Source organism: Ciconia boyciana, chromosome 6 (assembly GCF_034638445.1).
Source record: "Ciconia boyciana chromosome 6, ASM3463844v1, whole genome shotgun sequence".
Classification (NCBI taxonomy): domain Eukaryota; kingdom Metazoa; phylum Chordata; class Aves; order Ciconiiformes; family Ciconiidae; genus Ciconia; species Ciconia boyciana.
In genome coordinates, this window is record NC_132939.1 from 30998610 (window position 1) to 31015199 (window position 16590).

General features: G+C 33.9%; 1 protein-coding gene across 3 annotated transcripts in view; it reads right to left on the reverse strand.

Moving 5' to 3' along the window:
- The window catches only part of UBR1 (ubiquitin protein ligase E3 component n-recognin 1), a 75620-nt gene that overhangs the window by 12740 nt on the left and 46290 nt on the right, over positions 1–16590 (reverse strand). For 2 of the 3 annotated variants that reach the window (XM_072864293.1, XM_072864292.1), the window contains exons 26-35: positions 16089–16188; positions 14228–14337; positions 12839–12928; positions 11036–11223; positions 9673–9878; positions 6149–6242; positions 3553–3705; positions 3032–3129; positions 2388–2481; positions 905–1053 (exon numbers count right to left, since the gene is read on the reverse strand). In XM_072864293.1, the coding sequence (XP_072720394.1) occupies positions 905–1053; positions 2388–2481; positions 3032–3129; positions 3553–3705; positions 6149–6242; positions 9673–9878; positions 11036–11223; positions 12839–12928; positions 14228–14337; positions 16089–16188 (1282 nt within the window). The remainder of the gene's footprint in view (positions 1–904; positions 1054–2387; positions 2482–3031; positions 3130–3552; positions 3706–6148; positions 6243–9672; positions 9879–11035; positions 11224–12838; positions 12929–14227; positions 14338–16088; positions 16189–16590) is intronic. The other variant, XM_072864294.1, reaches the window with a different exon arrangement.

Below are 16590 nucleotides of genomic sequence, written 5' to 3' on the forward strand. Positions count from 1 at the left end.
TAAAAACCTTTTGAACTCTTGATACTCTAGTTGGGTCAAGTCCACTATAGATTTAAGTTAGACTACACTTGTACCTCAACAGCTTCATCAAGAAAAAATGTCATACTTGGCAAATTGTATTTATGGAGATGTACAATTACATTCTCAACTCCTTCAGCATGCATTTCAGACTTATCTCTTGCCTCTCTCCCTGCCTGGAAGTCAGCCACAGATTTATCTACAGCTTCATGTTTATTACACAAACCTCTCTGTGTATATAGTGCAGAAATGAAATGAGACTGACTGCTAAACAGGTATGTTATCCCCCAAAATACAGTCATTTTTATGGTAATTATTTTGCCTTCAAAAAGAGATTCATGCCAGAGAATGTTTGGGGGTTTTTTTCCTACCAGGTATCTGCTTAGCAATTTCAAATGCAAAAAAAAGACTGTATTTCTTCTACAAGTTCCATGAGAATTCTTTGAGAATAGAGACAAAAAGAAATAATAAGAGAGGGAGTACTATTTCATAGCTGTTAGATATTTCGCTGTGTAGGAGATGCCTACAGGTCAATGATCTTTGGCAGCCTGAAGATATTGATTGAACATGCTTAATGTTACAATTAGTAACGTGGAACATGACCACCCCCTGCTCTTAGATTAAATTCAATGTTGGCATTCCATACCATATTTTATAAACTACCATCTAACAAAAACATCCTATTATTTATATTGGATTATAGATTATCATTCTATTATTATATATGTAATTACATATAAAATACTTTGTTATACTATTACGCATTGCTCTTATTTATGTAGAGCTATTATCATTATTTATACAATCAGATTGTATAAAATTATACAATCAAACAACTGTAAGATTTTTGAGTCATGAGAAGGAATAAACCCAAATTATGCTTTACCTATACACTGGATGGTAAAAGCGCAAGTGCTCCAGGTCATCATAGGAATCCGGTAATCAGCTTCATTTGGAGCAACTTTTAGCCCAACTCTATAAATGGTGGTGGCAAAGAGAATAAGCATCTCCTTGATACTGCTTGAGTATTTGGCTCTGCAAAAACAAGCCAAGATAATTTCAGTCTGAATTATTAATAGTGCTTACTACTTACCAGTCAATCACTAACAAAGTCTAAGTTATTTATGAAAGAATTCTTGAATACAAAGGCCCTTTGTCTGTACAGAGGACGAAAAAAATTACTAGTTTCCAGTAGTAAACAAGTACCTTGGCATAACAGGCTCTACAAATTGAGAGATTAAGAGCTGCCAGGCTCAAAGGAGTCTATTTCTGTATACTGTATTATAATTCGCATTCAAAAATGCAAACATTTAAATCAAAGTAAAATACAATGAAAAAACCAAATGCAAGTAAGCAAGTGTAATTATAAGTGCTGGAGTAAAAATATACCCCATCTCATAAGGCACTAAAAATGGCAAGAAAGACATTTCAGATGTGTTTTAAAACACATTTTTTAGCATTTAAGCTCCTTTCAATTGACATTAGCTTAGTTTATGTTAACGCAGTTATATGCAGAAAAGTGCCTAGGCAGAAACAGGTACAGTTTTAATGGCCTGTGGTTTTTCAAAGTCATACACAGAACTTTGTAACAGAAATATATGACATTCATATTAATTCTCCAAATGTCTACACCCAAAACAATTATACCACAAAGTCTGGGGTTTAGCCAGGCTCATACTTAAACATCACATTCTTTAAGTGCAAACTACAAAATCTTTCCCATGGAGATCAGTTATCAAGAAAGAATTTGATTCAACTTTCTGATGACATTTTTACAAATAGCAGATATTTATAAGTACTTTGCATAACTATGATGTCAGTCAGAAGTAGCAGAAGTAGAGTACTTATAGCATGATCTAAAATGAAGACAGCTGAGAACACTTCAAAAGTATCTATCCATTCATTCTGTTTTAGTGGGAGAGCGCCTTTGCCCACTGGAATAGAAACAAGAGAACACAGCCCTACTCCTTTGAGTAATTTATGCCACATTATTACATTATTGCATCCAAAACCAAGTGAAATCTATTCCTGAAACAGACATATAGCAGGAAAATTAAGGCAGATAGACATTAAATAACTTGCCTAGAGGCACAGGAAGTGACCCAAATCACTGGAATGGTGGATTGGAAGATTCCAGACTCCTAGCTTTGTACCAAGAACATAAGGACTACCAGACTGGATTTGACTAAGAGGTCCATCTAGCTCTGTATAGATCTGATATTCAGTGAATGCTTAAGGAAAAGCATAAGTAAGCCCATATTCAGACCTAACAAATCATATGCCTTTCCTTCAATACAAATCCTGAAGTATACCTAGGTTATTTTAGGGAGAATTAACATAATGCAGAGACCACTTCCAGTAACACTTACGAGGACTGAACTCCAAAACTAAGGATGGAATGGAATTCCAAAGCAGAGTTCCCCATTCCCTTGTTGGCGAAAGCTGGAAGATTTTGTTTCTCTCCTTCCAGAAAAAAAAAAATTAGATACACATTCAAAAACAAAAGTTGTTACAGTTTTTACAGCAGTCTAACAAAAGTAAGACTTATTTTTATTTTAAACTGGTTTGAAAATAATTCTAAACAGACCTCACTAGCCAGACTGTCTTCTAACCCTCCTCAAGTAACATTTTCTTCTACTCCCAGAAATATGAGTATTAAAAGTAGTGCTTTGCTGATGACGAAAACGAACTTTCCTGCACTATAAGAGTGCAAGGAATATGTCGATTCTCTGTACCGTCTGTTTTCTAAACACTCATACATGTTTTTATTTTGGCCCTTTAAATTTAATTTTTCTTTTACTGCATCACAGTCAATACGAAAGTTTAATTAACTCTGTTTGTTAGTTGGTGGCTATCCTCTCCAAGTGTACATAATTTTCTACTACAGGGAAGATGGAAAGAATTTAACAGAAACCAGAAAATTGGTGAGGGCACTGTGAAATCAAGACATCAGCTCAGAAAGGCTGGCATATTAGATATCCTGCAGAATAGGTTCAAAATTAAGATAACAAACCTTTAGCATTTTTCACACTGTAGCCTGATATCCTGACTATGATAATCTCCAGCCACCTAGCCAGGGACAGAATTTGAGCTACTGCCTCTGCATCCTCACTGAAAACAGAAATAGAAAGCAGGTTTTACTTTAACACTCAAAGAATCACCTTATGTTTAAAAACAGAGGACACATTTAGATCAAAACACATTAACTCAGTATTTGCACAGTTTTGCTGGCTTTGTAAGTTTTGAGCAAACAGTACAAAATGAAGTGTTAGGCTAAATACTAGATCTAGATACTTTCTCATTTGATATCAGCTCCAAAAAATAGCCAATCCAAAAATGTTTTTTTTTTTAAAAAAACTTGACTGACAAAAGCAGTATATTTGGCTGAATAGTCAATAAGGAGATATGCAGTCCTTTATACAGATTAGGAAGGTCAGCCCAAGTTTTCCTTCCAAAAATTTGAAAAGCTAACCAGCCCCAAAGTAATTTTTACTTTTTTTTTTTAATTAAAGGCTATGCAATCTAGTAATTCACCTGTTTATTTTTTGAGCCTGCAATGGAACGATAGGAATCACAGTATTGCACAGAGATTTGCAAAGTGGACAAAGATACTCTCCATTCTCCAAGTCAAATATCTGTTCAACATGCAGACGTTGCCGAAAGTTCAGCTGCATGGCTTCAAAGTACCTACAACATTGAAAAGGAAATTACTAGAAAGTGGAATGGCTCAAGTGTGACATAAAACAAATGTTCAAGTAATTAAAAATGTTATTATCTAGCAAATACCTATCCAAGCCAACAAACAAGTCTTTTCCTTTGATTTATAACTCTTTCACATGCTTGGATGTGAAAATAAAATAAAACCTTTGAGCACATAAAAGAACTAATACAAAAATGCATGGTATACCACTCATGCAAAAATTATGGCAACTTTTCCTTGCTTTTAAGATCCTTTAAAATGTCATTAACATTTTTACAGGCAAGCATTACTTAAATTTTCTACTCTTCTCTCACAACATCTTCAACACAATGAAATGTTGTATCTAATCTCTCTCATATGCAATTCACTACAGTAAGTTTGAAACACAGATTGTACATCTTTTTATTTAATTTTAGGAAAAACTACTGATAACATTTATTGAATGAATAACCAGCTATTCATGGCAATGACTGAGCCTCATGACTATACAATGAAACTGTAGCCTTCTTTTAACAGGAAAAGAGGATAATTTATATTACAGTATCACACTTGAGCTATTTTAAACTCAGAAGGAAACTAAGAAATAACTATGATCTTTTTACAGGTTTCATTATAATTTTTCCCCCTCAGTGGATGCAGTAAGCCTTCAAATTTCATTAACATCTCAGTGGTATTATTAGGAACAAAGATCCAATATTCAAATCTTCTTGCCTGGATACAAGCAACTAAATTCAGTACTAATGTTCAGACTGGGTATGGAGGATCTTAAAGACAGATATGAAATTATCTAACTTCTCCACTAAGGTAATAACTAGATTTTGTTGTCGTTGTTTTGCTTTAAATCATACATCTTAAGGGAAAAAATAAAATCCCATTTAGGTGATAAGAGAAAGTGTGCGTGCGGGGACATCTGCAGAAGTTCTGATGATTACAGATTATTTAGGAAAGTATTCTGTTACAATCAACAAAAACATACATTTATTTTCCTACATTCAAACAACTACGTTTTTGCAAGCAACTCCTCTTCCTCATACATGGCAACTACAAAGATATTCCATTCATTTGAACTCGTACTGTTTTAGAGAGTATTCTGCAGTATTTTTAGGCTGCACAAACACTCTAGAGAGGCGTGGCAGGCATCGCTTGGAGGAATATTAGTAAGTTAGAATGTCTGTTATATAATAAGTAAAAGACTATACTCAAACCTTCTGTGCCATCCTGTATGAGAAGAGCCTGTTGTCCATTTTAATCCCATTTACCCATACAGCAAGTCATCTTTTCTTAAAAAGAGCAAGGGAACTGAGCTCCAATGTTGCACTACTTAGATCTACGCAGATGTAGATGGATCTGCCAAGAGCAGATGTATTATACTCAAGGAACATAATTCTGTATCATTAAGTGTGTGCACCTATTTATTTTGTACTGATGTTTTATTGTGAAAAAAAATTATATATATACATATAGAAAAGTAAATGATAAGCACTAGAAGTTTAGTCAGATTTTTTTAAAAGTAAAATGGCACAAGTACAAACAACAAACCTCAAGAGACTGTTTATATCATACAACAACATGAAGTAGCTTGCAATTGGCATGACCCAACTCTCTTTGTCTGTTGATAATACTTCAGTGGGATTTTTCTATTATTATTTCACACTCTTTATCTTGTTTAGACTTGCCAGACCTATGTGGAGTCAAATGCAGAGAGCATTAGCTTTGCTCTCTGTAATCCCACAAATGTAGCTGCAATGAGGATTATTATATTCTGCAAGCTAAGTAACTTGGTCTTTTAATATTTCAGGTTGTATTCTAATCCAAAACACTTGGTCTAAATTGTGGGCTCCCCATAAAAATAGAAATCTAGTAAAGTATTTAAGCACTGTATCAATTCTTCCCTCTTCCTTTTTATTAAGTTTGTTCACCAACAGGGGTGGGTGAGGGTGGGGAAGAAATATTGGTAGATTTAACCATTCATATTCTATTCTAAATGCTGGATTCTCATCTACAGACACACTGAAATAAGTCAGCTTCATCCTTTAAGTACTGACCTGGTGACAGACTTGCAAAGTACTGTTGCTATAGAACACTCACCTGGAAGATTCCTAGTGGTTCTCATTGGATTGCTAAAAATAAACCTATTAGATATGGTTTCTTATTCTTGACCAATTTTACCCCATTGGTTTTATTTGCATAAATTAGTAACTAGTTAGAGATTCTTCTTTGGGTCACAGAAGGCACTAAAAACTTTTGACGATCATTTTCTTCATCAGGCCAAAACTTTTGTGCTATATTTCATTTTTAGATTAGTACAAATAGTTTTGACTCCTTAATTAAATATCCACTTACTGTACTGTGTTTTCAGTGTGCACTTAGATGTTTTGGAAAACAGATTAATAAAAAAAACATTTAAAGGCTGCAAAGACGCATCCTTACTTCTGCCAGCAGGCTGCATGCATCACATGACCACAGCTTCCTGTGTGGGTCCCACAAGGTAAGTCAGGGTGCATGAAGAGAGGATCTAGTGTATCTAGAAAGACACATCAGAAAGAAATTATTGAAAGAACAATAACGTAACTTTCCATCAGTATGAACAGAAATGAACAACAGTATTCTGTGAACAACACAGAACACAAGCCTTCAGATTTTATTTTCCAACTGTTCGCACAGTCACATTAAAATCCCATTTGGCTAGCTTTTCCAGACCAATACTCCAGCAAAGTAATCACAAGACAGAAGCCACTTAAACTACTGAAGGCTTTCCACTAACTATGAAGAAAAAGATTACAAAATCCAAAAGCAATAGTAAATTGGTTAAAAAAGAAAAAAAGAAAAGGGTTCTTCAGTACTGGAATAGATCTATGGTTGGATTCGCTATCACTGAAGTTTTTAAATTTATTTGTTATTGTATTTTTAAATGAAAGAAAATGAAACTACTAAGGACAAGAAAGATTAGGCATTTCTCCAACTAATCCCATGTATTTTCAAACCACTGACATGAACAGCACTACTGAATAACAAAGTCAAGTGTACCTTTTATTAATCTTGCATAATTCTTAACAGCAAAAACATTATGAGAATGTAATGCTGTCTTTGTGCTGCATATGCACTTGAAGTGAGATTCCATTTTCCCCTTAAAGATATCTAAATAATACTGAACTGAACACCAGCAGTCCTCCAAACCTTATCTGTTAATAATCATAAACAGTCCACCAGATACACCTGAATTTGACAAGGGGGGAGAGAAGAGACAAGGGGGGAGAGAAGAGACAAGGGGGGAGAGAAGAGACAAGGGGGGAGAGAAGAGACAAGGGGGGAGAGAAGAGACAAGGGGGGAGAGAAGAGGAAACCACCACAAAAAACCTAGCACCCAAATTGCACTGAAAATATAATTCTATTTGACAGCAGCTGAAGCTGCTCTAAATCAACTGGAGACTGAAATAAGAAAAATGAACCTTGGTATAACACTAATTTGCCACTATCTGCACTTCTGCTGTGGGAACAAGCATTTTTCCACTTACTGAGATCTTCAAAGAAAAAAAAAAAAAAGCAGGTCTTACAGGCCTACTTCTAACTGATGAGCTGCAGAGGACCATGCAGTAGAGAGTAAGTGCTATAAATAATATCCAGAAGTGGCTTTAGGAAAAGGCACTTCATTCCCCCCACCCCTTTTTTTTTTTTCAATTATTTCAATAGCCCAACATGTCATTGCAGAAAGCTTAGAAGTGTATCTGACTACAAGAGCATAGGATTCTATTTGTACTTCAGAGTACCACAGAGGAGAGGAAAAAAAATTGATGCAATTAGTACATGGCCTAGATAAAAATTCTATACAGCTGGCTCAAAATTGCCATTATCAGTAGTTTGCTGTTAAAAAGAAAAATGGATCAAACAGGATTCTGTACGAGTCTGTCCTAGGTCTATGACTATTCAGTATTTGTTAATGACCCAGAGGAGGAAACACAAGACATCTTAAGCGAAACAACTTGGTAAAGGTTTGCAAACGTGACAGAGAATAGGGTAATACCCTGAAGAAGTAAGAAACAATGCTGAACGTCTCTTTACTTTAGAATTCTATTTGATAACATTCAAGAGTGTACTTCTAAACTAAAGCAGGAATAATGAACTGCACAAACACAGAATTTAAAGGTATTTGCTAGACAGTAGTGTCATTAAAAAAATAGGACAGAGGGTTCATTTTGCTTTATGAGCTGACCACGAATCAACAATACCCTGTTATAAAATAGAAAAAAAAAATTAAAAATAAGTAGGAATTTAAACTACAAGTCGTAACATCCTTGCCACACAATGGCAGCAAACTAGAAAACATCTTGAGAGCACTTACAGACCTCAAATTTTATTATCTTTCAACACTGCATCCTTATTCCTTATGTATTAGATAGCTTAAATAAGCAGGATTTGAAAAAAATTATTGACTCAGCTTTATAATGAGATATGGGCAGATACATAGAGAATGTATATTGATTAATAAATATTTAATAGATAACAGCTATTTAAATTTGTATCTGTGTTAAAATAAATATAATTCAATTTTCATGGAAAAAATTATCACTTTTAATTTTTAATTATTATTTAATATTATAGTGTGCTTGAATCAAACTAGTAGTGGCTGTGTATCAAGTAGGACAGAGCCAAAAATTCTAACAAACATGAGAATAAATTAGCTTACCTTCTCCCTACCCACAAAACCAGTTATCCTGGTCAAAGAATTAGGGTAGCATACTAAGTTGCTTTCTTGACAAATCCATTTTTGACATTTCTTACTGCTTTATTGTCTATCTTTATTTCTTAGATTGTCTTATAAACTAATAATAATTACTATCATCCAACATACTTCTGGGCATCCAGGCTGGCTGGAATACTCAAATTTTTAGTACTTTCTCATTTAACTTCTGGGGTTTTGGTGGTTTTTTTAGACAAATACTTGTTTGCCCTTCTTAGCTTTCTGAGATCTCAACTATCTTCTATGCATTTAAAAAAATAAGTGAAGATTATACTGAAGACAATGGTTCTGATAGTATTTTCTGTATTACCTTAATAATTGCCAAGGTGAATACACTGAAGTTATCTAGCTATTGTTTCAACTTTTCTTATCCTATTCTGGACTGTATTTCTCTCTTGTTCAAATTAACAGCCATCAAGCATCTGATCTTGAATTATTCTTAATTTTCTTTTTCAAAAAGAGAGCAAAAAAAGTCAGCGAGTGCTTAAGTTTTCCCTTTTCCTTCTATTTATTTTCTTTCTTTCCCTTAAGTAACTGACTAAAAATCTTTAACAGTTGATTAAACACGAGACTTATAAAAAAATTCTGGTTCGTCATTGTGTTTCCTGTTACTAATATGCTATTATACAACTAACTCTTATTTTTGTATTATTCTCTTGTATTTTTTTTTTCATTCATCACATGATATCATATGATCCTTGCTTACACTTCCCTATTTTTTTTATGTTGCTGTTTTTATTACTTCCTGGACATGAAAAAAACCACCCTAAAAACCCAAACCCTCCTGAGGCTGCCATATTAGCCTCTGATAATATTCATGTATTTCCTCCATATTGGGGAAGTTTGCTGCTGTACTTGATTAAACAGGAACTTTTAACATTCTTGGATTTTTTTCCAGAGTGACCACTCCTACCAAATCTCTGTAAGATTTTTATCTTATAAAAAAAGATATAAAAATCTTGGATATAAGATTTTTATAAAATCTTCTTGTGAGATTAAAGCATTTTCTGATTTCCCAGGGACAAATCAGAATCTTCATACACTTCCCATTTTTAAGTTTCAAAGCATGGATTTTAGAACTATTTAAAAATTTTCACTGTCTTTTTATTAAGTAGGATATTAGCAATCTGGCTGAATACAGAGTTTAATTAGGTTCAAAGGGTATGAGCTCTAGGTACAGAACTGCTTATAGTCTAAAAGAAGAAAAATCGCATACCCCCTGAGAGTTCAAGAATTCTGCTCCTATTCTGAGTTAAGGCAGTTGATTTCTGGACACAGGCAGATAATACCATGGCAGCACTTTCCAACTTTACTTCCTGCTCCTCCTGACAAAGAATACAGGTCAGAACTTCTTTCTCAGCAACAGATGGACCTCGTTTGGGACCCAAAGCAATTTTGGAGTAATCAATTGCCGAAGACATGCTGTAAGACCATAAGTGACACAGATATAAAATAATCAGATGGCTTTTTCTAAACAAACTTATTCTTCCAGGCATTTAAGAGTGTCATACACTGCTAACATTTATAGTTTTATACCAAAATGCTTTACAAAACCAAATGATGACCAAACAATGAAGAAACACCTCAACCCTCACTAAAATGCAGTATTCTTTAAAAATAGAAAGTGGAAGCCAGCTAACATAGAATAATACCATGAAATGGATTCGGACAGCAGGAAATTCAGGAAGATTTATTCAATGTAGATTGGATTAAATACATTTTAATCTTACAGACACATTAAAATTATTTCCCACTCTTGAAGAAAACATACTGAAAATGAATGCCACTACCTTAATTCAATGCTGTGTGACACAATAAGCTTCCATATATTTTTTAAATATTCCTTATTCCAGAGTTCAACAATGATTTCTAGAACACGATGTATTAAAGATCAAAGCGCATAGAAGTGATCTGTACTTTTTTTTCCAGCAGATATCTCTATTACCTGATTAGTTTTGTACAGCCCAAATTAGACCAAAATTGTGAGTTGTATTAGGTATACTATATTGTTGAAGAACCTCTAGAATAGGAGCAATCCATACCAACAAAATTACAACCAATATAAACCAAACATCTTCAGTGTGAAATCAGATTTTAAAAACTAAAACAGAAATATCAGCAACTTGAGCTACAAGAATATTTTCTTCACTGCAACTTAACATTAAGGCATATTGGCTTTCAGATTGTTTCCAAATTAAATACTTAAATTTTCATATAAGGTAGACAGTCACCTCCAAAATTACAGTGTTGTCAACTCAGCAGCTTTCTAATGACATTTTTTCAAATGTTAAGCAATATAAGTATCTGCCATTTGAAGAAATAATTAATTTTCTTATTGTTTATCTTATGCTGCTCTACAAAGTGAGTCCACTGTTCCTACATTAGCATACACAAGCTAGTTTACATATAATTCTGTAACAGAAGATGACTTAAAAGTAAATAGAGACTCAAGTTTGCTGACTGGGATGATGCAATCTGTCCCTTGAACGTACTTTCAAAATTTTTATGTAGCATAATGAACTTATGTAGCAGGTAACGAACTCTTCCCACCAGAACTCTGGATGTCTGTTTTTTCTTACCTTTCTTCCTCCATAATAGCATCTTCTTTCCCCTGTGCCTCCAGTGTGTTTTCATACAGGAGCTTATGGGTTTCAATGAAATTCCTCTGCAGCGCAGACATCTGGGCCATTATCTTCTGACGGTGCAACCTAGCTGCTTCTGCCTTTCTCTTCCGCTCAGCTTTCTCTTTATCCTGAGTGCTCTGTGTCTTACAATAAAAGAGAATAAAGAAAATCACAGGCAACAGAGATCATCAAAAAATGAGAAGAATCTTTCCCCAACTATACGCATTCTAACCACCAACATCAAATGCCTTAACTGACAACACTTTAAAGATTTAAAAAAAGTTAACTGCTATCTGAAAAATGTAAAACTAAAATCTTAAATGTTGACTAGGTTCATTAACCTAGTCAGAAGAAAGGGATTTTGAGGGGTGCCCAAAAGGTCACTAGTACAATCCCTTGCCCAAAGACAGGATGATCAATACCACCTGATGCATTTTAATTAGGTCCTTGTCTGTTCTTAAGAAACTTTAGCGAGGTGAACATCACAAGCCTCCTCCAGTGTTTTGTTATTCTCCCCATAAGCAAAACCCCTACTGAGTATTCAGTATCTCCCTTACAAGAATTTAAGAAAATTTTATCTTGAACTATCTATGGACGACACAGCAAACAGATTGTTCCTACATTTTTGTGGCAGCATTTTATGCATCTGAGGATTGTATTTTTCCCTATTCTTCTTTATTGTAGACTGGAAAACTACTCTTCTTCCAATATTTCCTCTTCTATCATGTTTTCAAAAACTATAAACAAAGTATTTATATACTTTGGAAATGTAGAATTCAAAAAACACAGGTAGACTTAATTAAAACATATAGAACCTAATTCCTCTTATTCAGTTACTTGAGGCACAAATTCAACATTACACACATTGCTTCCATTCATGATACCATTACTTTTTGAGGAAATGAAACAACAGCAAATGGCTCCACAAGTAGTGGAACTGTCAGAGTCTAATTTCTTACTGACTTTTGTGTTTTGTTCCCTTACCTTACCAGATATCATATGACACCTTTCTCAAAAAAGAAACACAGCATATGCTGTGATAAGGTTAGAGCTATGCGTGCAATGACTAGCCAAGAGACTGGTTGGCAGCAAGCTGTTGCCAAACAGAATGCGTAAGAACAAACTAGCCTGTCTTTGCACACTAAGGGTAATCGGATTCTTCTTTTCTATTCAACTGCCAATTTAAAAAAAAAACAACCCCTCATGGGACTGCAGTAATCTTTGAAATCTCCATTTCACTGTGCCATTTGACCACTGGATTCAAAAGTTATTTTGAGGGAAGGGGGTAGAGACTGATACATAGACAGAATAATCACCTAAGCCTGATGTCTTTATACAATCAAGGCAAAGCAGATTAACCTCTTGGTAGATCACATAAATTACAAGACATCATTTTAAGCGGATTTGTATTTCTAATTATTGCACAATGACAACATAATAGAAAAGGTGGTTAAATCATAAAGATAAGAAATTGAGAAATGAACCCAAATTACTTCTTCACGCCCCTCAGTTGTTTCACTTGGAAGTACAACTAAAACCACATTAGCAGCTGATAATTCCATGAAACATGCTTAGCATAAATTTCATTTATTAAAAATATTAATCTTGGAACCTAAATCCTATTTTTAGGCAATATATTAGAAACTCGTATTTAAAAAATTATCATTTTGGGTAACAATAAATGTAGGCACCTTTTTGAAAACAGCCATTGAAAACATTAAATACAAGACTTCCATTGAACATTTTTTTTATTATTACCTCATCACCTTTTGTAGCTTCTGAGCCTGATGTAGCTGCTATTGTTGTCAAACTAGATTTTTCTCTTAATCTTTTCACTGTGTCAAACATCTAGGAATAGAGACTTAGATGTTAAAAATAAAATGCAACTTAGCTCTTATTACAATATAGACAAGATTAATGTGAAACTAAATATCAAGAGCTTTATTTTCAGATTTTCAAATGGATGAATCCAACTGCCATACTCCTAAATAACAAAAGCGTCTGAGACCATATATGCACCCCTGTAGCACTGCTGTGTCTGTATCCTAAACCTGACAAGCACTGCTCAGTATGAAGTAAAATTCTTCCAAATTTTCCAGTCTTCTAGCACTAATACTGCTAAGCAGCTAAAGCATCTGTACATCAGAAGAATAGACAGACTGCTAGCTTATTTCAAGTAGGTGAGATGTGGATCATTCCATGGAAATAGTCACTAAAATTATGCAAAAACCTATACATCTGGAATAAAAAGCTTTCCAGCATATGCCTGATTAGTTAAAACTGAGCCTTCAATTTTCATTTACTACTTTCTCCAGCTATCTTTACTTTAATAAGCATCTTGAAGTTTTGATAATATTAAATATTCTACATTTACTATACATATTAAAAAGTTAAATATACTTTTTAAAGTACATTTTTTACTTTTGCCCTTAGAATTTTAGAAGAATAACCATTCAAAAAAACCTTTCAAGCCTGCCTCCCTAATGTTCCAGGATAATCCAATTTTAGTAGCTGAGGATAGTTTTGGAACCCTACTTATGGATTCTTACCCTCTTTTCCAAAAGCATTGTCTTCTATGTTTGTCCCCTAAAAAAAGAAGCCCAAAACAGAACAGGACAGTAGTACTCCTGCTAAGCAGAAGCAGCAGCCTCCTACGTTACAGAAGGCGTCACAGTTCCAGAAGTTTTTCTTGTCTTTTACTGGGTAATGGCAGGGAGTAGGATGGAAAAATTCCACAGGTCAAATGTACAATGTGGCCATAGTCAGATCCAGACTCAAGTCTTAATACAAGCAGCCTCTAAAATGCTTTCCCAATTAATAAACTTTTACTTATCACTTGCTGTTGTGTTGCAACAGAAACATGAGGAATAAAGTTTATGTATAAAAATGTCATTACTGGAATGAGTTATCTAAGCAAAAATTGACCCAATACTTGAAAGTAGCAATAGCAAGTACAATGACTTGTAAGTGTTAACACAGTATTCAAGAAACCATCTTGTCTGGGGAGGAAAAATGTTCCAACAGATTAAGCTTTTCAAGAAATCACTGCAGCTGTAAACACTGGGTTATATGTAGGAATCATAACACCTTTCATAAAAGCTTTCTAAATTACTAAAATCAGGTCATACTTATCTCCCCCTTGTGTACCTGCAGTATCCAATTGACTGTGTCCTTCTGTGCCTCTAGCTGAGGAACTCTCTTTAATTTTTCCAGAAGCATTAACACGTTGACAGCATTCAAGGCCGAGCTTCCCATTCCTTTACAAAGGAGAGAAAAATAGAAAAGCATGCATCTTCAAGGGGAAAAAAAGCCCTCAACATTTTAATGTATTTACAAGCATGGAGATGTCTTAAAATATTGCTAGTTATAGAACACACATACATGAACACAACCTGTGTAGTTACATTTCTGTTTTAATTTCATCTGTTTATTCCCATTAAGTGTACTATAATCTTTCCTCCTTGTAGATTAATAATTCTTGCTACTTCCAAAAGCAGAAGTACAGACAAAAACAAAATTGCCTTTTGCTTCAAGGAGAAGCAGTAAAGCTCTTAGAGCTTACGTAAGTTTGCTAACAGCTCAGTGTGCACAAGTTTATTTCTATAACAAAAACTATTATAGTTACAGTAATTATTTGCTTCTTCACACCTTGGTAACTGTTCATAACATTCTAGGACATTCTCTAACACAAGCATGCTTTAAAATTGAGACCATTCTCTTCAATTATATTTCTTTTGCAGCACTTTCCATTTGAAATCAATTTGCACATTTTTAGAAGTGGGACAAATACATTACAAACAAAATTTTTTTATTATTTTTTTTTTTTACATCACTTCTCAATAAGAGTTTTCTTAGAAAAATACCGATTATTTTTGCATCCCTTATGTATAAATGGGGCTTTGGTTTTTCTGGTTATGCAAAACTAAAGCTGGCAAAGAATTCTCTAACATCTCAACTGTAATTAGTTTTAGTGTATTCCTATAGCTGACATGAAGCTTCTTAAACAGAAATACTTTTGGTGTGATGTAATGATAATAATTCTCCTTGCTGAACAATAATAAAAATTAAAAATAAAAAAAATGTGAAATTGGAGTGTTTTTCAAAGTCAGTGACACCTCTTTACACAAGATTTTTGAAAAACTAAATAAAGGCAGTTCAGCAGCTTTATGTATTTAGTTATTTATGTAGGAGGTATTTCAAAGACATGTAGATGTGGTGCTGAGGGACATGGTTTAGTAGTGGACTTGGCAGTGCTAGGTTAATGGTTGGACTCGATCTTAAAGGTCTTTTCCAACCTAAATAATTCTATGATTCTATGATTTTACTTCACAATTCTTATCTCTGTGTCATCTCTCAAGTGACAATTATGTTATGCTTGATAATGGATTTTTTAAAATTTATTCTTATACAGTGAAGCAGAAACTCTAGATAAGATGGAGGATTATTTAGAAAATGTAGATTCTAGCTCCCACTCAGTAGTCTTGAATGTAACATTAGGAAGTGCTCTGTAGGGATTTGGAAAAGTAAAGAAAAAGAAAAAAGCACACTTCATAGCCACTAAGTTTTGCTTCTATTATCACTACCATAGTAAAAGACTAGCTTGCAGTAAATCAATAGTTGTACAGCTAAGGAGTACAAAAGATGGAGACAGTTCACTTAAATCCACTGTCATTTTTCAAGGAGTTTTTAGCTTCCATTTCAATAATGTTCTTGCAAAGGAAGAACCATTTTCAGTTATCTAACACTAGTATTACTTTTCCATTTCTTTCCCAGGAAGAGAAGCACATCTCCTCTTCAACATATCTGGCAATTGGGAACAAAGGAAGCTAGTGCAAATCTGGTTTCTTGATTATTAAAAAAAAAAATATTTCAGCAGGTTTTAATTCTATAGCAAAAAGTAAATCCATTCTGACTAAAATCACTTAATACTTTCTTCCAGCTTATTTTTGTCTTGACAAAATGAAGTTAGCTGAATTTACTCTGCCCTTTTAAAGAAAATGAAACATACGTGTTGCTTTGTGATAAAAGTCAAAGGTTACTTCTTCTTCTGGAGACTTCTGTAACTGCTGCTTCTCTTCTAGTAACCCTAAAGAAAGGAGATGAAGCACCTAAAAAGAGAGAAAAATAGTAAATCTCATTCACTATTAGAGGTCTGGAAAACTGGCATATAAAATAAGGATTTTAATATAGTTCTGTACTATATGTTGATTATATCCATGATAAAACACAGAAATGAGAAAAAGTGCAGAGATCATACATGGAAAGTGAAATAACAATGCACAATATAATTTTCCTGCATCTTACTTGCACTAAAATTAATCAACTTGCACACACTTTACAGTAGTAACATATGAATCTTGTCATTTTGCTGATACAAATTGCTGATACAAATTTGCTGATACAAATTATGGTTAATTTCATAATCCAAATATTAGCAGGTAAGGCAAAGCAATTAAATAATCTATGCACTCTAGTAAAACTGATTAATTCAACCAGTCTGTAAATTCAGG